At 42.4% G+C, this 21,259-nt stretch overlaps 2 protein-coding genes across 2 annotated transcripts; one reads left to right on the top strand and one right to left on the bottom strand.

Moving 5' to 3' along the window:
• Positions 1–1,404: 1,404 nt before the first annotated feature.
• LOC135493363 (RING-box protein 1) lies at positions 1,405–5,152 on the bottom strand. Its single transcript, XM_064780673.1, has 6 exons — positions 5,059–5,152; positions 4,406–4,433; positions 4,097–4,147; positions 3,688–3,758; positions 2,285–2,370; positions 1,405–1,931 (listed from the first exon to the last, which is right to left on the bottom strand). The coding sequence occupies exons 1-6, from the start codon at positions 5,140–5,142 to the stop codon at positions 1,919–1,921; spliced, it is 333 nt and encodes a 110-aa protein (XP_064636743.1). The 5' UTR covers positions 5,143–5,152; the 3' UTR covers positions 1,405–1,918.
• A 124-nt stretch (positions 5,153–5,276) lies between these two features.
• On the top strand, positions 5,277–18,786 carry LOC135493948 (putative ZDHHC-type palmitoyltransferase 5). Its single transcript, XM_064781635.1, has 9 exons — positions 5,277–5,418; positions 5,741–6,147; positions 6,449–6,582; positions 6,881–7,023; positions 8,918–9,014; positions 9,681–9,833; positions 10,679–10,851; positions 12,742–12,907; positions 17,148–18,786. The coding sequence occupies exons 1-9, from the start codon at positions 5,300–5,302 to the stop codon at positions 17,340–17,342; spliced, it is 1,587 nt and encodes a 528-aa protein (XP_064637705.1). The 5' UTR covers positions 5,277–5,299; the 3' UTR covers positions 17,343–18,786.
• The last annotated feature ends 2,473 nt before the right edge of the window (positions 18,787–21,259 follow it).

The raw sequence follows: 21,259 nt of genomic DNA, 5'->3' as shown, positions 1-21,259 counted from the left end.
CAAGAGCCATTACAGTGGCAGTGCCTGGTCTGTCTTGTCTTCCAAGAGTGTCATCCACCAAGAGCCATTACGATGGCAGTGCCTGGTCTGTCTTGTCTTCCAAGTGCGTCATCCACCAAGAGCCATTACGATGGCAGTGCCTGGTCTGTCTTGTCTTCCAAGTGTGTCATCCACCAAGAGCCATTACAGTGGCAGTGCCTGGTCTGTCTTGTCTTCCAAGTGTGTCATCCACCAAGAGCCATTACAGTGGCAGTGCCTGGTCTGTCTTGTCTTCCAAGTGTGTCATCCACCAAGAGCCATTACAGTGGCAGTGCCTGTTCTGTCTTGTCTTCCAAGTGTGTCATCCACCAAGAGCCATTACAGTGGCAGTGCCTGGTCTGTCTTGTCTTCCAAGTGTGTCATCCACCAAGAGCCATTACAGTGACAGTGCCTGTTCTGTCTTGTCTTCAAAGTGTGTCATCCACTAAGAGCCATTACAGTGGCAGTGCCTGGTCTGTCTTGTCTTCCAAGTGTGTCATCCACTAAGAGCCATTACAGTGGCAGTGCCTGTTCTGTCTTGTCTTCCAAGTGTGTCATAAGAGCCATTACAGTGGCAGTGTCTGTTCTGTCTTGTCTTCCAAGTGTGTCATCCACCAAGAGCCATTACAGTGGCAGTGCCTATTCTGTCTTGTCTTCCAAGTGTGTCATCCAACAAGAGCCATTACAGCGGCAGTGCCTGTTCTGTCTTGTCTTCCAAGTGTGTCATCCACCAAGAGCCATTACAGTGGCAGTGCCTATTCTGTCTTGTCTTCCAAGTGTGTCATCCACCAAGAGCCATTACAGTGGCAGTGCCAGTTCTGTCTTGTATTCCAAGTGTGTCATAAGAGCCATTACAGTGGCAGTGCCTGGTCTGTCTTGTCTTCCAAGTGTGTCATCCAACAAGAGCCATTACAGTGGCAGTGTCTGTTCTGTCTTGTCTTCCAAGTGTGTCATCCACCAAGAGCCATTACAGTGGCAGTGCCTGGTCTGTCTTGTCTTCCAAGTGTGTCATCCACCAAGAGCCATTACAGTGGCAGTGCCTGTTCTGTCTTGTCTTCCAAGTGTGTCATCCACCAAGAGCCATTACAGTGGCAGTGCCTGTTCTGTCTTGTCTTCCAAGTGTGTCATCCAACAAGAGCCATTACAGTGACAACAGTGCCTATTCTGTCTTGTCTTCCAAGTGTGTCATCCACCAAGAGTCATTACAGTGGCAGTGCCTGTTCTGTCTTGTCTTCCAAGTGCGTCATCCACCAAGAGCCATTACAGTGGCAGTGTCTGTTTTGTCTTGTCTTGAACTACCATTGTCACCAAATTAGTAGTGGAAGATGGTAGTCACATCTGACAGTCTATATAGAAAAGACCAAGGTCACAATTCATATTGATACGATTTATATCAAACAGAAGTACAATACAAAAGGATTTAAATAGATACAACCCCCCCAGAACGAAATTTTCCCAGCATTACCTAGATACCTAGTTGTACCACACGGCCTGGTTTACATACAACTCACGCTGTCACTTGTCACAAAATGACATGAGGGTGAAAAGTGAGATGGTGAATCCTATGTAGCCTGCCTTTGGAAATGACTTGTTTGTTCTCAAAGAGAAACATACATGTAAGTGACAACATGAAATCTATGTAAACCCCTGTAAAGAACAAGGGCAAGCTCAGGTATTTACACAGCTTAAATCGGTTACAAGAGAGGCTGAATTTTCACCCAATAATGACAAATAGTTCTGCTTCTGATCCCCAGGCCCTTCTTTCCCAAAATAAAATGAACACGAAATGTTCAACTGAGTCCGAGTGCTTTGAGTCTATTTAGTATTTTTCCTTCTCTAACTGTTTGATAATAATTCCAAACAAAAGGCTATATCACACATTCTCAGCTCGCTATCATCCTTAGTGACCATACCTGAAAAGAAAATTTTTAACAAATTAGAGAAAACCAGAACTGAGATTGAGAAAATACCTCTTCTAGGCCTACACCAAGATCTTTATGAAACACAGCGGTCGGGAGCAGAAATTTTAACTGATTGAAACTCGGCCCCAGTAGCACACAATTCCAGGTTTCTTTTACCAATGTTCAGATATTAAAATGTGTGTTTGCTAGCCCACCAAAAGCATGTTGAGCACGTACAAAGTATTGTTGTAACTTGGCTTTGGACAAAATCTTTGGGCAAAAGGGGCACTGTACTGCAAAAGGAAATTATCATTGACCTCCTAAACATGATGAATATTATAAAAATGAATCTGTGTTTTACTCACTTTTGGAATTCCCATTCCCTATTGTCGAGTGGACAGACCTGACGTGTTTTCAGCCATCTTGAGATGCAGTGAAAATGGAATGCATGCTGCAAAGGAAGGAATGAGGAAATAAGAACCGGCATCTTAAAGGAGAAGGCTGCTTCTGCATGGCCCAGGGCAAGGCAATTAGATTACCACATCAAGCTCTAACACACAGTTGTTTTCCAAATATTAGTTATTCCTTAGGCCAAAAAAAGTTAATGTTATGTTTCTGGTTGCTGCTCACCAATATCTTTTTATTTTCCCATTCAGTAGCCAAGCAGACAATATCCTGCACCCAAGCGCCAAGTGGCGTTTATTTGAACTATCGATCATACGCATTATTCATCGTTGGAATTTCCCTCTAGGCGGGCATTGATTTGTACACATTGTTCAGCATTGTTTGGCCACAAACAGATATTGCAGACAGATGTTGCAGATATTCATTTTCTTTTCATTCTTTCTGAATCTGTGCTGTCTTTACCTCTGTGTAAGTAGATTTGATATCGCCAAAAAAGATTACTAAAGCAACAAAAATTATCATCACAGAAAAAAAAACCCGCATGACCGCATCCATTTTCAGTTGACCATGAAACCAGAAACATAACGTTAACTTTTTTTGGCCTTACCTCAAATCATACAGCCACGGACCAAGGTTTGTCTTCATTGCAGTGCTGATGCATTTTAAACTACCAGTACCAGACCAAGAATCATGCAACTTTGACCATCATAAACAATATACAGAAGGTAGGGAGGCCTAATTATTGTGATCACCTGAGGTCAGGTCAGGCTAGCTACCTGCCACTGGTAGCCCTGTAATCCAGTGCCACCTGTCTCAGGTGGGTGACTAGAAATCAAGGTTACTAGTCACTCAGGGCGGATGAGCTCGTCATAGGGTCAACGGCCGACAAGTTTTCCCCTAGCATTGCCTAGCGGAAACTATGTCTCCCAGGTAACTAGACACACATGTGACTGGTCGCCTAGGGGTAACCGGGTAGTCTGGGCTCTTCAGCCGGGTTATGGCAACCAGACTAGGAGACAGAAACTCCGATATAAAACCTGACCGAAGACGGAGCGCACCGGCCATACTGGCGTCTAACCGGGTACGCACGCATTCACAACCTAAACAAAAAAAAACAAAAACAAAAATTGTGATCACCAAATGACCAATATGCACCTGTCCGGTGTCGCTTTATTAGTGATCATGAAAAGTTCCCATGTATAGTGTGAAAGAGTGGCGACACCTTTTGAAAAAAACATAGTGAAACTTATTCCAGCCAACATGGCCCCAGCCTGTAGTCTCTCGTCAACTCGGTACAATCTTGGATACAGTCTTACTCCCAGAAGTATGTTTTGTACCGACTTGATATAATCTGTTGACTTACATTGCATACTCCCCAGGCAACTGTACACTCTTCACTAGTGGCTGATGCTTGGTTCGCCTGACATTCAATACCTGAAGAAAAACGATCAAAAAGGATTGAAAAAAATCAAAATGTTATCTTACATGCCCGAGCTCACAATTCACTTTCAATTTAACTCAATTGAAATGGCTATCAGATCAAAATCAGATGGAGGATAATGCACAAAGCCCAGTCCACCATTTACCATCTGCCTGGTAGACAGTACTAATAGGGTTACGCGCCTTGCTCAAGGACACAAAGACGATACAGTGGCGATTCTTTCAAGAGTCGAACCCGTGTCCTCCTGATTATGAGCCAGGCGCTCCAAGCACTAAGGCACCAGTCCGATCTCCACCCTTGTTGATATTTGTCAGTACGTATGTGTACTTACAATGGTCCATGATGTGATTTCTACAGATGGCGCAGTTATCTACCACAATATCTGAAATGAGGAGAGATTCGAATCAATGACGGGACTTGTCTCAATGTCCGTTTACTTTGCTTGGTTTCAAGTTATACTCCCAATAACGATTCATGTAACTTCCTATACTTAAATTCATGAGAAAATGGCATCCATACGAGTCTTAAGTATCTTAAAATGATCAACACGTCAGAGAGAACACGCTAAATGGCTTGGAAACTCTTTCAGCGACAAATTTCTCCAGCGGAGAAGATTCCACACACATTAATGTCCACTTACCCCAAGCCCAGAGAGCAACAGCATTCCACTGAAAGGAAGAAAAAAAGGAAGTCAATTTTTGAGCGGCTTCAAATATTACCGTACTTGTAGGCTGCCTTTTTTATCACTTAGGCCTACATTGCTCCGACGTCAGATGATTGACATGGCACATAAATATATGATAAATGCCACATCGTTTTGCTCATTATTATCAGTTTTATTGGTATTAATTAACGGCATGACATAAATGGCGATAGCACACCTGTTGTGAAAAAAAAAGTGTATCATCCAAGTTGCGACGTGGGTCGCAAATTATGACAAATGAGAGTCGATGGGCAATAGTCAATACTCTACTGGATGGGCAATTTCAAGGGACGGGTGCTGGTTTTGGAGTCCCTGCCTCAGATGTTCAGTTGCCGAGTGAAAGCGTCATCATCATCGTAGCCGAACTCATCTCCTCATGTGGAACCGACGTCATGAGACTCAAAGGCAAAGAATCAGTACACTATCACTACGTATGTACAACACTGTGCACACTGCACTGACCACCGACTGTACAAAAGCAAAAATATTCTGGAGTTTCATCCCACTGTATCAGCGTTGAATATCGTCCCAACCATGATTTATGTAGTTCATAACAAAGCACAATACTTAGTCCATAAATCGTTACACACTTTTTTCACTTCAAAGCGCTTCTTGGCACCTTTATCGTTGCCTGAAGCGAGCTGTTCATCATCAACCTCCATCGCTGCAGCCATTTCGTTTATATTCATGATGCGCATGCGTGACCATTTTTTGACAGGTCTCGCGCAAGTCATATATTTCTTCTGTACATTTTTGTACTTCACACAATTTTGGTATGCTTGAGACTACGTTCGCAAAATTCCCAAAATGGCAACAGCCGGGCTTGGTTTTATGCCGCAAAACCCCGCTGATTCTGCGAGTTCCAGGTCAACCGACGAATGCTGCCAAGGTCATCATGATCATGGTGGCAAGAACAAACAAATAACGATATTTGATATTGTAAAAGCTGGGTAAGAATAGCATTTAATCGGCCAATCCCAAATATCCGACAATCGACTATTTTAGGAGGTGTTAATCTGACGTACATTTGGTACTTCTACTGTTCTCTTTTCGGACACTGCAACAAGCCCAAGTTACCATGGTGTTCCTCTTTCCAACAGGTACCGAAGATGATGAAAGTGCTTATTGATTATGCTAATTTTAAGGCCAACCTCGTATCCACCGGATTATGCATGATTTGTCGACTCTTGAAAAATCTTTAGTTTAGAGCCGCTGATGCTACTGCAGTACTGGCCCTACTTGCTGTGTAATTTTTCTGATTTCTCTTTTCAGTGCATTAATTCCACTGCAGACGTTGGTCGAGGCCTATGGATTGGAGGTGCTGAAGCAGCGAGACGAGAAGGGTCATACACCAGCTCACTGGGCCGCACTTGGTGGCCACACAAATCTCTTACGCTACCTGATCGAAATCAAGGGGCCAGTTGATGAACCCAGTGACAATGAATTAGGACAGCGGCCAATTCATTGGGCGTGCGTCAACGGTCATGTGGCTGCGGTGGACATTCTCTGCCAAGCTGGAGTGGAGTTGGATGTTATGGACAATAAAGGGTGCACACCTCTGATTGTTGCGTGTCAGTACGGGAAAACCATGCTGGCTGGTTATCTGATGGGAAAAGGTGCTCGCTTACAGATCGTTGATCGAGACGGTGATAATGCTTTGCACTGGGCTTCATTTAAGGGTAAGTTTTTCAAGAGAAAAACACATTGGGAACATCGTATTCATCATAATATGATGTTTCCATCCCAGTGACAATATCTTATCAAAGATGAAGTGATCAGGTGAAGTTATTTCTCTCAATATCAATGGATCATTTTCATCTGTAATGTCAACAGTTCGGGAGATTTTGGGAGAAGCGTATTCCCAGTCCCTTACTACCCATCATTGCTGTTTTTGATGCATTTGTATATATTTATTTCGCACATGTTGCCTACTGTTTTGTATTTTTCACAAATTGTCTATTTTTCCCTGCTCTTTTCCAGGTCATGCCGATTTAATGAGATTACTCATCTATTCTGGATTCAACCCGAAACAGCTTGATAATTTTGGTCAAACTCCTCTGCATTTAGCGACTATAAATGGAAACTTGGCCGCAATTAAAGAACTAGTTGAAAAGGTAAGACAGAAAATTGATAAATTCATTCGTTTCTCAACAGAATGCACAGGAAGCGAGTCAAAGATACTATGACAGGCAGTCCCATATCATGTTCAATTTTATCACCTAAAATTGCAACTCCCAGTTTCGACTTTGGGCACTGCAATATACAAAAATTCAGAAAATTAGTCAAACATTGGTTTCAGACCATTGTTTTCAGACGTTGTTGATAAAACTAGCAATCACCGAGTACAACATTTTAGCAATGTGCTATTCACTGGAGAGCTAAGGACAAAATGTTTGTGCTCTTTATTTCCAGGATAATGTCAGCATAGATTTGAAGGATAAGAACGGAAAGACTCCGTTGATACTAGCGAAGGGCAGGAAACATCATGAGATTGTGGGCTATCTGAATGGACGTTTGAAGGCCAAGACAAGTTTGCTGCCCGAGTTTAACTTTTGGTATGTACTCACTTTTAGTGATATTGGGCAACAATTGTGGCTGCACTGCAGTACCCTTCTATGCTATTTGAAGATAATCTAAAAGAATACAGTGGAACCTCCCTTAGCGGATACCTCTCTATTAAGTACAACATCTCTATCAAGGACACTAGTTTTGATCCCAAATTAGTTGTTTCCATTCGATTTCACCTCTCTCATCAGGACACCTCTCTATTATGGACAGCACTTGTCAGTCCCAAGGGTGTCTTTGATAGAGAGGTTCTACTATCAAAAAGACATTCAAGAGTTTTCCAAGTCCAACCAATGGTCTCAACAAAAGAAGGATGTGACATTTCATATTACAGTAGAACCTCTCTATTAAGGACACCCTCTGGACTGACCAGTGTCCTTAATAGAGAGGTGTCCGCTAAGGGAGGTTCTACTGTATTGTCATGGCACTCGTCAAGAGGTTTCCAATAGGCCTCGAGGAGTTAAACTTATGATACACGGCTGTTGGGAGATTCTCAATTTGATAAGTTGCAAATTTATTTGGAGAGCTCTCAACATATTGATTTTTTTCCATGTGTGTATCATTGAAAATAAAACGAACCTTCATGTGCTGTTTGCTATTGCAAACACTTGTTTTCGAGGCAATATATGGGTATGATATTTTCAGTTATTCTCAGAATTTAATGCTCTTTGACTCTGTCAGCTATTGTGTTCACGGGTCTTACTCTTTGGCAGTTGTAGCTGTCTGTCTATCCATGTAGTGTGTGTTCTCTGCGGTTTCTCTCACAAGCAACTTTGAAGCTGTACTCTCACCTCATATGAGATGTGCATTGTACTTTTGATATCTTGTAAATCACTCCTTTGTGATGTAATGTAAACAGTGAAATGTCTGTGAGCGTTTTATTCTCACAGATGCGCTGGTCAAGCACAACCGCAAAAGCACAAAAAGTTCAATTCTGATGCGAGTATCTACCTTGAAATTTTGGCAGCAAAGGTGATATTCAGTCTACCGCCAATTAAAAATCAGCTCATTTGCAAATTTTTTTGATTTGCGTACATTTCACAGATTCGAAGAGTTAATGAAAATTAGACACTCATAAATCCATCTCAGCAGGTACTTGTATTATGCCATCTGTTCCTACTATCAAGATTGTTGACTGTCTTGTGGATCCTAGCGATTGCGCAAGGAACCTTGGTGTCATTTTTGACAAGCATCTGTCTCTTAGACAGCACATTTCATCAACTGTTCGTTGCGCAAACAATGGAATCCGCAATATTGGTCGGATTAGGAAATACTTATCCACAGACACTGCCAGACTTTATACCCAGTTGCTCATTACATCCAGACTAGACTTTTGCAACTCAAGCGGTAACCATCTATCCTCTGCAGAGAGTACAAACCTCGGCAGCCCGTTTGGTCACAAGAACCAGGAAGTCAGTGCATATTACCCCATTCCTCAGGGAGTTGCACTGGCTCCCTATTCTCCAGCGTATCCAATTCAAAGTTCTTGTAATTACTTTCATGGCACTTCATCATATTGCACCGGAATACTTGTGTGGACTTGTCAGTGGAAGATGCCAGTCTCGGGTGCTCCGGTCATCAGAAAGTGTCAGACTACTGGTTCCCAAGACAAGCATACCAACCTATGGTGACCGGGCATTTTCGGTGGCTGGACCAATGTTGTGGAACCAGCTACCTACGGAACTGACATCTTGTACTAGCCTAACTACATTCAAGGCCCTCCTGAAGACTCATCTGTTTTGGAGGGTCTTTGGTCTCTGATCTTTGATCAGTTTCTCTATTATTGTAAAGCGCTTTGAGCGGAGATCGCATCTCTGGATACAGCGCTATATAAATTTCATTATGTATGTATGTATGACCAGTGTCTTGTTTGTTTTGTTTCAGGAGTTTAGTATTCGGACCCCCAGGCCAGAGCAAGGGGCCACTCATCTTCTTTCTTGTCAATGTGATATGCTGGGGCTACCCCATGTATCTTTGGAAGGTTAGTGGGAAATGTTTAAAGGGTTACAGTACACCGTTCCTAATTACTTATGGTCCAGTCAAATAGAAATCCACTAATACACAATGCCGTAGTGCAGTTATTATGAATACGAATTTGTTTAAACTTTTTATTCATAGTATTTGTATATCAGTCTACACAACGGCAATGTTGAAATTTATATTTAGTATGTATTTTCGCAATTGGACATTTTTAAATTCAATTACAAATTCAAAATTTTTAACGAACAATGTAGGCCTTTAAATTTATTTAACATAGATGCATTGCCCTTTTGCGCATCGTTTGCTTGGCGATCAGAATAACAAAACTTGCCCTAGATTTAAAGTAACCATCAGCGTCCAATATTAAAAACCACGATTTTGAGATTGTGAGCCTGAATCCTTATCTAAAGCACCAAGCAAATGAGCGATTTTCATTGCGGTGACCTGCTCGCAACATAAATCGCATGCGACATTTTGTAGTGTTCATTGCAGATCGCGGCCATCTGCGAGTCAATATCAAATCCAGTGATAACCAATTTCACCTGCAGACAAGAGATCCTTCGTCACACAGAGCAGTGATTATAATCACAAGTAGCGGTGATTAAAATTGCTCCTCTGCGTCGCTCTTTAGACTCGCCCCCTGATTTGTTTTGTTATTCCGTTTCAGGCTATTCCACTGACATGGTATGACCTCCAAGTCTTCCATATCATCTTCATGTTACTCAACGTAGTGATGTGGTTCTGCCTCTACCATGCCAACAGCGTCGACCCAGGATTCCTACCGAGAAATATACCCGAATATGACTTGGCCATCAGACAGGTTTGTAGCATGAGTGACAATACAAGATTGGTTCCTTATTGCCCAGGTTCCATCACTTAAAATACTAGTCCACTGTACCCGTGGCCGCCATCATCAGAGTTTTCCTTTCACAATTTGATTCCGAACAAAAATTGATCACCAAGCTCTGTGTGAACACGCAAAAGCTTTTGACTGAAGTGACAGGGCTCGAGACGTCGCATTGTGACGTCATGACGTCAGCAGACCCATCCTGACGTCGGAGCCGTGACGCGATCAGGCTGTGTCGGGAGTGACGTTGCGCATGACGCGAAGGTAAAACGCCGCGCTGGCCAGCTGAATAACGTTAGATAAAACCAATAAACGGCGTTATATCGGATGTTAGTTGGAAATTCAAAAATCGGGCTTCGTAAGGACATTTTCGGGACCCGTTAAATGCTACATGCAAAATCTGGGGTCGCTCAGCCATTCGGTCTGGGGGATATGAGCGCACAAACACACAAACTTTTCTCGAATTTAGTAAGGATGTTACTTTGTGGGATTTACCAACAATTTAATCATCGGTAAATACCACAAATTAACAGTTAAAGTGATTTGGTAACTGAAAAGATATTTGAATTCATTATTTGAAATTGTATTTGAGCCAATATTTGGTGAATATGTATTCGTCAACAGTATGAGTGCTGCAATGTCATGTTTCAGAACAGCCGGCAAACTGCTTGAAGCCAATCGGTTTTCTCATAAGCTTGGTTACTGCTTAGTGAAAGGCCCTGAATCCCAGGATGAGGTTACTGTGATATTAAAAAAACTACTGTGAGTGTGAGTAGTGATTGGCAAGCTCACCCGAATGTCCTTCTCTTGATTTCTAGGTTGCCCATTTTGATGAGTGGAAGCAGGGGAAGAATCCCCTCAGTCGTCTCTGTCATACTTGTCGAACTATTCGTCCCATCCGAGCCAAACATTGTAAGATTTGTAACCGATGTGTGAAGTTGATGGATCATCACTGTCCATATATATATAACTGTGTAGGATATAATAATAGGTACGTATGTTGGGCCTCGAGCCGGGCGCAGTGTGTCCAGTTTTGACTGTCATTTCTCAGATGTGACTCGCTCTACCAAAACTAGGCGCTTGTCGCATCTGAACTCGACAGGTTGACACGGACTTGTTGTTCATTTCCCTATTGTAGACCTTTTGTGAAATCTATTACAAACTGATTTGGTCACATTTTACAAAAGGTCTACAATAGGGAAATGAACAACAAGTCCGTATCAACCTGTCAAGTTCAGATGCGACAAGCGCCTAGTTTTGGTAGAGCGAGTCACAGATGGTATTTGATACAAAAATTGTGGAAGTTTTAAAAAAGCCTCTAAATGAAAATTTTGAAGTAGGATCGCTTTGGTACTAAACAAATTGGGTATACACTTTGCCCAGTGTGCTTTGATGCCCTATCTTGGGCCAAGATACTAAATGGTTGATGATGATAAGGTTTCGGCATCAGGTTGGATTTCTTTGTATCTGTGTTCCCTTTGTGAGTGCCACACCTGTAACCGCAAGCACTTTGAGGGGTTACTTCGAGGGTCCAGAAGATGAGACCAGAAGGCGTGGCCCCTTTGTACCTTGGTGTCTATGCCAGGGCAGGTCAAAGATTCCACAAAGGTGGACAGTAGACTGTAGTGGTTTCAATACCTCCGTCAATTTAAAAGTCCAATAGGGTTACAACGCTGCTGATATCGGTGATGATGATGACTTCTTCTGTCCATAACCGCAAGCATTGAAAGACAGAGGTCAAAGACAATGAGTTTTGACTACCGGTAATTCAATTCAGGGCTGTTATGAGAGTTGGTCTTTGGACAGAACTTGCCTTGGCGGGTGTTGAGCAATCTTGTTGAAGATATCAGACTACCTTGGCGGGTGTTGAGCAATCTTGTTGAAGATATCAGACTACCTTGGTGGGTGTTGAGCACTCTTGTTGAAAATATCTGACTACCTTGGCGGGTGTTGAGCACTCTTGTTGAAGATATCTGACTACCTTGACGGGTGTTGAGCACTCTTGTTGAAGATATCAGACTACCTTGGCGGGTGTTGAGCACTCTTGTTGAAGATATCAGACTACCTTGACGGGTGTTGAGCACTCTTGTTGAAGATATCAGACTACCTTGGCGGGTGTTGAACACTCGTTGAAGATATCAGACTACCTTGGCGGGTGTTGAACACTCGTTGAAGATATCAGACTACCTTGACGGGTGTTGAGCACTCTTGTTGAAGATATCAGACTACCTTGACGGGTGTTGAACACTCGTTGAAGATATCAGACTACCTTGACTGGTGTTGAGCACTCTTGTTGAAGATATCAGACTACCTTGACGGGTGTTGAACACTCGTTGAAGATATCAGACTACCTTGGCGGGTGTTGAACACTCGTTGAAGATATCAGACTACCTTGACGGGTGTTGAGCACTCTTGTTGAAGATATCAGACTACCTTGACGGGTGTTGAACACTCGTTGAAGATATCAGACTACCTTGACTGGTGTTGAGCACTCTTGTTGAAGATATCAGACTACCTTGACGGGTGTTGAACACTCGTTGAAGATATCAGACTACCTTGGCGGGTGTTGAACACTCGTTGAAGATATCTGACTACCTTGGCGGGTGTTGAGCACTCTTGTTGAAGATATCTGACTACCTTGGCGGGTGTTGAGCACTTGTTGAAGATATCAGACTACCTTGGCGGGTGTTGAACACTCGTTGAAGATATCAGACTACCTTGGCGGGTGTTGAACACTCGTTGAAGATATCAGACTACCTTGGCGGGTGTTGAGCAATCTTGTTGAAGATATCAGACTACCTTGGCGGGTGTTGAGCACTCGTGTTGAAGATACCAGACTACTTCAATACAATCTGATACATGCACTCATTTTCCTCCGTAGGATATCATTTTCAATCTTCATAGTCTGTTTCACAATCGCTTTCTACCTCGTCCTGTTGTTTTGCCACCAAGTCCTAACGATCGGAGGGTGGGACTGGGCAGTTATAACGGGCACGTGTGAAGCGGTCTTTGCTAGCGTTGTGGGAACGGTAGTCTCGTATTATACGGTAAGGAAATCGAGAATAGTTTCATGGTATTTCTGCTTGCTGCTTTGGAAGTATGTCGACAAGGAGCCGTCCCTATGCCCTCTCCTTCCCAATGTTTTTGCATTTACTATCAGAAACGGATAAACAAGACCTGGGGGCACCAATATTTGTGACCCACCACGACAAAATGAGTCGCATGTCGCACAGAAGATGAGCCTAAAATGACACCAGGACATAATAGAAGAAATTGATATGCTCCGATTTTACAAAAGGCAGACAATGGTGAAATGAACAACCAGTCTGTCTCAACCTGTCAAGCTCAGTCAGAGTGACATGCGACCTGTTTTGTCATGGCGGGTCACATTTCTGATCTCAGGCATGCTATTTAAGGCAGGAGAATCTATTCAAAAATGTTCCGGGTGAAAATACTCCCCCGGCCCTCTTTGGTCAACTTGGCTGCATACTTCCATATTGTCTGCTTTTTGGCATGCTTGCCTGTTTATGTGTATAAATTGCCTGCTTACATGTAGATTCATAATCTTGCACAAAGACGGCAGCACATTCGTATCTGCACACCCAGAATAACATTTAGACGTGTTCACCAGTCTCCTCCATTCACTCGTCACAGAGACTGGTACCTGACGGCAATTGACTCGTCATGAACTCAATTTGGGGGCGTAATCTTCCGGTGACTGGTCACATGTTTTTCTGTATGATGGGTAACCTCGATCAAAGTGAATGATCTGCAATACCAGAGCGCTCGGTATGACAGTACATCCACTGTATGCACAGAAAACGTATGGCTCGCCTCGGGTAAATCAACGAGGCTTCCTCGACCCACTGCTGCACTGCAGGTAGGGTCAAGGTTACCTGGACTAAGTATAATTTTGCAGGCACATGTAAAGCCAAAAGTAAGGGCGATCGCGATATTCATTTTCCGCTTGCTTATATTTTTGGTAATGGTGTACTTTGAAACTTGGTTGGGGTCGAGGAATACTTGGTCACTCAGGAAATTTAGAGTTGTGCAAGATTGTGAGACTTGCTCCGTCCTAGGACAGCACCTGATGGGTTAATATATGAACATGGATAAATAAGGGATGTCTCTAAGGCCGAAGTTACATAGACCTCATTCGTTCATTTACCACGAGTCACTTTCCGGGTTTTTCTTTCATTCCTCGGTGAATGCACGCCACAATGCCGTGCTTTTAGAGGGGAACGAAAGCAAAAGGGGAAAATGAGTCCTAGGAAATGAACGAATGAGGTCTATGTAACTTCGGCCTAAGAGATGTTTCTTTGTGACATCCTTGGTACAAATCATCGCTATTTTGGACACAGCTATGGAATGATGACGCCAGATTGTTCATTTTGGCCTTAACTGATTTAAGTCCTCAGTTGAAAGCTGTAACAATGAACTAGTCTATTTCACAAGAAAATGGCACTCATTCATTATTGGCACAGCAAACATTGAAGTCGAACTTAATCCCCCAGTTTAGGCCATACCCTTCTTGATAAACAAATTCTTGTCTCCAGGTAAACATTCAATCTATTCTAATGTACTGTGCCTGCTATGGACACAATGCCTGGATACTTGGTCAATTTCCAACAGGCCTTGCGTCCAGGCCATGAAGTGAAATTCGACCATGCCAATCAATGTACATTTCATTCCACTTCCACCTGGAACCAAGAATTTGTTTATCAACAAGGGTATGGCCTAAACTGGGGAATATAGTGTATTTTATTTGTAACTTCAATGTCTGAAATATAAAAGACATACTCACTTTGCAAGGCTTATATACGTGTTATGCCATTTTGCTTGTGAAATGGACTATAAATGTGCTTCTGGTGCTTGCTCCACTAACAAGTGATTTCTATTACTGCGTCCTGCGATGATAATTGCTGCAGTGTGCGACAAAAAGATTTCTCCTCTGGGGATAGAACCTGTAATCACTGAGTTGATATTGATATTGGTATTGATTGCTATTGATATTGATAGCGTTTGATATTGATTCGTCCCTGCAAACACTGAATAGATTCATGTCGTATGCACCTGCGATGACCACCAGAAAAAGTTGCATGCAATCATCATCGTACATTAGGTCGCGGTGACAAAAATCGCTTGTCTGCTGGGCAGTTTATTGCAGCGGAGCATCCCGTTGTGCATGTTTCAGCTAAAAAGCTTTTTGTGCATGATCCACCCATGTATTTGTACAGCACTGTGGTGTGAGGGCTTCCCCACTGTGGTGTGGGGGCTACCCCACTGTGGTGTGGGGGCTACCCCACTGTGGTGTGGGGGCTTCCCCACTGTGGTGTGGGGGCTACCCCACTGTGGTGTGGGGGCTTCCCCACTGTGGTGTGGGGGCTACCCCACTGTGGTGCGGGGGCTACCCCACTGTGGTGTGGGGGCTTCCCCACTGTGGTGTGGGGGCTACCCCACTGTGGTGTGGGGGCTACCCAAACCGCTCCCTCCCTTGCTTAGCTTGCCTCTGTTTATTTCAGTTTCTTCTCCTTCGTGTATTTCAGGGTGTCATTTGTGGGTTTTGTCACCGCGTCCTCAGGTCTCATGCTCCTGACCGTCGTCTTTGCCTTAGGTGTCTGGAGAGCTGAACAATGGCAGTTCAGCTTTCTCTACACTGTCGGCATTATTCAGGCGGTGGTGTTCTCTGGGATTTGTTGTTTTGTTGCCATGGTCACGGTAAGCAGCGTGGCTTTGGTTGAAGTGATCGCACCGTTTAACCCCCTATTGCACTAAAGCCACTTCATAACGATAATTATCATCAAATGATTAAAACTTCATCATAATAGTTTGCAAGTTAATGTTATGATGGCGATCTTCTCTATCTTCTTCTTCTTTCAATACTTGATTAATATCATTAAGAGGTTATAATAACCAATGGTGTTATTGGTAGATTATTATAAATAATGCTAATAATCATAAACTAGACTTGATTAAACATTAAAATTTAACACGGTACTTTTTTCATGAATTGGGTCGCTGAGAAGATTTCTGTTGTACTACAATGTAGCAGGGGTGAATGTTTTTTTCCATTTTAGTTGTCTTGAGACAATTCAAACTCTTTTGTAAGCATGCATGCATTACATGTACTGAGTACTATGTAGCATGCATTATGACTGACTATTGATGTCACCTAGTGTAAGAAATAGGAAATAGATATAGTTGAACCAACAGTGAATACAGTGGAACCTCTGTTAGCCTCTGGTAACCTCTCTATTCAGGACAATCTCTCTATTAGGGACAATAGTTTTAGGCCCAAATGAGTGGTTTCCATTCACTTTGACCTCTCTAATCAGGACACCTCTCTATTAAGGACACTTGTCAGTCCCGAGGGTGTCCCTAATAGAGAGGTTCTACTGTACAAAATGTATATGTTAACAACGCAACCCTTTAAAGTGTCAAGGCATGCTGCAATCTCTTTCTTCTTATTCAACCCTTAGTTGCATACCTTTGTTGTCATTTATCACTAACCGTATATTTGGGCATATTTGTGCTTCTGCATATTTGATTATGACTCTTGCTAATCCTAACCCGCTCCTCTCCTGCTGCAGTGGTGTTCTCCACTTGGCCATTTGTCAGGGCAGATCACCCTACCTTGACACCCTACCACCCTACCTTGGAAGCAGCCACTCTACCTTACTGACTTTTAAAGGGTTACTATAGTGCCGCCCTACCTTAAAGGGACACTATAGGCAGCTTCTAGGTAGGCAAGATAAAGTTACACAAAGTTGCCAATAGGAGTCTCTCCCATTTCACAGTACGTCAAATCTATTCTTGCTTGCACAATGAATATATTTAGTGCTGAATCTAACATGACCCTGTGCCCTTACTGTGCCTATGAGTCACCCAAAAATGGCCCATTTAACCCCACTGTTCCTGTCTATAATGGCTGGCCACACTACCTTGTGTTGCACACTGACAAAACTTCTTGAATATCAAGGGTACCAATCTACCTTGAAAAAATCCTGTGGAGAACTCTGCTGTAGATGTCAGTAATGGAGAAAGTAATGGAGATTACGAGAACGGCATTGACTAAACTGCAGATGGCTAATGAGAAGGGAGAGGAGACTTTTTCTTTGAAATCATTAAATTTGACCAAAATTTCCAGATAAACGCCTCGAATAACTTTTATAAACTGACACTATTTGAACATTTAAATAGTTAATTTAATTAGTCTACATGAACCAACGATGTCTATGCTTATTTGAACAACTATAAAACTAAGGTGATTTTTCCACTTCCTTGCAGATTGTCAATGCGCTTGGGAATCTGACAACAAACGAGCGAATCAACCGTAAACGTTACAACTACCTTAAGGACGCCCAGGGAAAGTTCTTCAACCCGTTCGACCGCGGCATCAAGAGCAACCTCAAGGAATTCTTCTATCTAAAACGACATCTGACGGAAGATGAGGTCGAATTCATGAATGTCAAGGTTGTTTGAATGTCAAGGTCACTATTCATGTATGTCAAGGTTGTCAGACTTTGAACTCATGAAGGTCAAGGTCGTATTATGAATGTCAAGTCAAGGTTGTTTGAGGTTGAATTTATGAAGGTCAAGGTCGTATTCATGAATGTCAAGGTTGTCAAGAGTTGGATTTCATGAAGGCAATGGTTTTATTCATGAATGTGTAGGGAGATCAGAGTTTGAATTCATGAATATCAAGATTGTTTTAGGTCAAATTCATGCAGTTGATGTCATTTCAGTCTGGAAAATATCTCATCAGCCACATGGAAAGGCTTAACAGCACCAAGGCTTGATGTCTTCACAATCAAAATTCCAATGACTAGTCAGAGTAGTTTTAAAAACAACTTAAGTGTTCCAAAAGCTAGTCAGACTTTAGAATTAAGCACATGCGTCAGTGAGGGAGTCTCATTTACAGTATTGGGGGACTGAAGGATTAGCCCTTTCTGCTCTTTTGACAAAATGCCTCTTATTTCACCAATCAAACCGAGATTGAGGTCCATTTTTTCACAGTGAATTGTTGAGTTGCTGCTCACGTTGTTCTCATAATGTAAGGTAGAATGGGGTATTTGTAGTCCCTGCCTATGCTATTGATTGATATCCTCATGCATCAAACAATGCAGGGGCTACAAATACCCCATTCTACCTAATATAAATGTCTTTTTCGGACTTCCAAACTAATCTGTCCTAATCATATGGGAAATGTGTGTGAAATTATTCCTTCTTGTAGCTCTTTTAGATACATGTAATTCTATTTCAGTTGCTGTAGTATCGAGCCAATATGCCATATATTAACCCTTTTGCTGAGGCATGTCATATCATGAGTCTTCTTGGCGCATAGCACTCCATGCTGTGATACAATTTCAATTACAGTAGAACCTCTCTAATAAGGACACCCTCGGGACTGAGAAGTGCTGTCCTTAATAGCGAAGTGTCCTGATTAGAGAGGTCGAATTGAATGGCAACACAAAATTTGGGACCAAAACTAGTGTCCTTAGTGGAGAGGTTGTCCTTAATAGAGAGGTGTGCGCTAAGGGAGGTTCTACTGCAATTAGCACTTGGTTGCAGCCTCTCTAAACAGGCCGCACACACTCGGGGAAACATAAGTGTTATCAAAATACTATACATGTAGATTGCGAAACTTTTGTATGGGCGGTTATTACCGCAAATAAAGACAAACCAAAGCAAAGACACTTGTGTAGCATATCTAGGACACGTAGATTGATACTCCTATGTGTGCCACATCAAAGACATCTGGACCATACACCACGTCAAAGATAACGATGCGAAGTCAACAGGCGGCGCCACTGTAGATTGCTGGCGGCCGTATGCCTGTTGACGTTGTCGCATCGTTATCTTTGACGTGGTGTATGGTCCAGATGTCTTTGATGTGGCACACATAGGAGTATCAATCTACGTGTCCTTGATATGCTACACAAGTGTCTTTGCTTTGGTTTGTCTTTATTTGTGGTAATAACCGCCCAGGAGTATCAATCTACGTGTCCTAGATATGCTACACAAGTGTCTTTGCTTTGGTTTGTCTTTATTTGCGGTAATAACCACCCATATTTTTTAATATGATTTGTCCGTTCAGATAAAAGTAAGCATTATTTCTAATGCGAAGTACTCACTGCTTTACACGGGCTTGGGCAGGCCATGTAATCGCTTTCGCGGGAATGGGTTAAGAAAGTTGTGAGCCCAAATATATCTTTGTCTGAGTAGGGCTCGAGCTAGACTGTCTTGATCAGGAGTCAAACTAAAGTCTTGAAAAACTCTCAGGAGTCCTGTAGCAAATCTTTAAGTTGACAGTTGTGACCCGCTCTACCTAAACTAGGCGCTTGTCGCATCTGAACTTGACAGGTTGATACGGACTTGTTGTTCATTTCCCTCTTGTAGACCTTTTGTGAAATGTGACCAAATCAGTTTGTAATAGATTTCACAAAAGGTCTACAATAGGGAAATGAACAACAAGTCCGTATCAACCTGTCGAGTTCAGATGCGACAAGCGCCTAGTTTTGGTAGAGCGAGTCACAGTTTATAAGGTGAGGGTTCTGGCCAAGTTTCATGCTTCAAAAGACACTTTTCGGGGGTTATCTCGAGCCCTGTCCGAGACAAGAAAATTCGGACTCAACTGTTTGTCGGTTTCCATGGTATCCAAACAAAGGCCACCTCCATGAAAAACTGTCCTGTCTTATATATTCTGTCCTTGTGAACAGCTGGTTAAGTAATGGCCATTCTATATTTTTATCTTTATCCAATCTGGATTGAGAAGAGGTGATTCTAATGTTGTTAACTTCTATCAGTTTATTTCTTCTGTCTTTGTATATTTATGTAGTTTTCTATCGGACAAGTTACTAATTGTTTTCACAATGTTTTACTTATAATGTGCACATCTGTGACCCGTCGCAGCAAAACCAGGCGCATGTCGTACAGGAGATGAGCCTAAATGACACCAGGAGGTAATGGTAGAAATTGATGTGCTCATATTTCACAAACGGCAGTTACAGAGAAATGAACAAACAGTCCGTCTCAACCTGCCAAGCTCAGAGCGACATGCGCCTGGTTTTGCTGTGACGGGCCACATCTTAGGTTTTACCTTCGATGCCCTTCGTTATTGGTTGCGTATTTGTAGGACTACGGAACACGTCAAATCATCGCCGTCTTTTAGTGTGAAAGTATTAGTGGTGTCCATTTGGCTGCGAATCCATCAAATGTATAAAGAATTATAATCATATGTGGGCTGTCGAAAATGTTGGGATTTTAAAGTTGACGTCATGCTTTTCAAAGTCAGGAAGCTTCCCAAATTGTAACGTTCTCAACTAATCTCAAAAGAATCTAATGTCATGTTTTGTACCATGTATTCTGATGAGATGATGTCCTGTTTAAAGAAGTTATGAGTTGCAACAGGAAAGCTGTACTTATTTATAATTTTCTAAGGAGTATAATGAAAGTGTCGTTAAAAGAATTCTGAATGTCGCTTATGGTCGTTTGTTTCTCAAGGAACGAATTATAGTATTAGTTACTCAGTGTGAAAGTATATCTTTATTCTGTTGAGTCTGTAAAATAATATGCCTTGTTTTGTACACGTAGGAAAATCTGGTCTCTTGATTTATCAGACATTAATGTTCTTGCAGTTCATTTTTTTTCCTCTATATATAGTTTAGAACAATGCTACTTTGCTAAATACTGTGTTGAGTTGTTATATTTGGACTGTCAGTTGTACAGCTACATGTAAATGCTGATTGCAACCACATCTGAACAACAAGGGTCTTGAGTCACGTCCAAAAATTTGCTGTGATTAAAGACCTTTCTCATTTGGAAGTGACCCAAGACCTGTCTCCTTAGAATGTGACTCAAGCCCTGTCTCCTTAGAGTGTGACTCATTTGGAAGTGACCCAAGACCTGTCTCCTTAGAATGTGACTCATTTGGATGTGACCCAGTCCTGTCTCCTTAGAATGTGACTCATTTGGATGTGACCCAGTCCTGTCTCCTTAGAATGTGACTCATTTGGATGTGACCCAGTCCTGTCTCCTTAGAATGTGACTCATTTGGATGTGACTCAAGCCCTGTCTCCTTAGAATGTGACTCATTTGGAAGTGACCCAAGACCTGTCTCCTTAGAATGTGACTCATTTGGATGTGACTCAAGACCTGTCTCCTTAGAGTGTGACTCATTTGGATGTGACCCAAGACCTGTCTCCTTAGAATGTGACTCATTTGGAAGTGACCCAAGACCTGTCTCCTTAGAATGTGACTCATTTGGATGTGACTCAAGACCTGTCTCATTAGAATGTGACTCTTTGGATGTGACTCAAGACCCTTCTCCTTTAGACGTGACTAAACACCCCTCTCATCTGGATGTGTCCCAAGATCCTTCTCCTTCATATGCGACTAAA

The sequence above is a fragment of the Lineus longissimus genome, chromosome 9, assembly GCF_910592395.1.
Source record: "Lineus longissimus chromosome 9, tnLinLong1.2, whole genome shotgun sequence".
Classification (NCBI taxonomy): domain Eukaryota; kingdom Metazoa; phylum Nemertea; class Pilidiophora; order Heteronemertea; family Lineidae; genus Lineus; species Lineus longissimus.
Note: the sequence above shows the minus strand (reverse complement) of the source record. Positions and strands in the feature narration are given on the sequence as shown.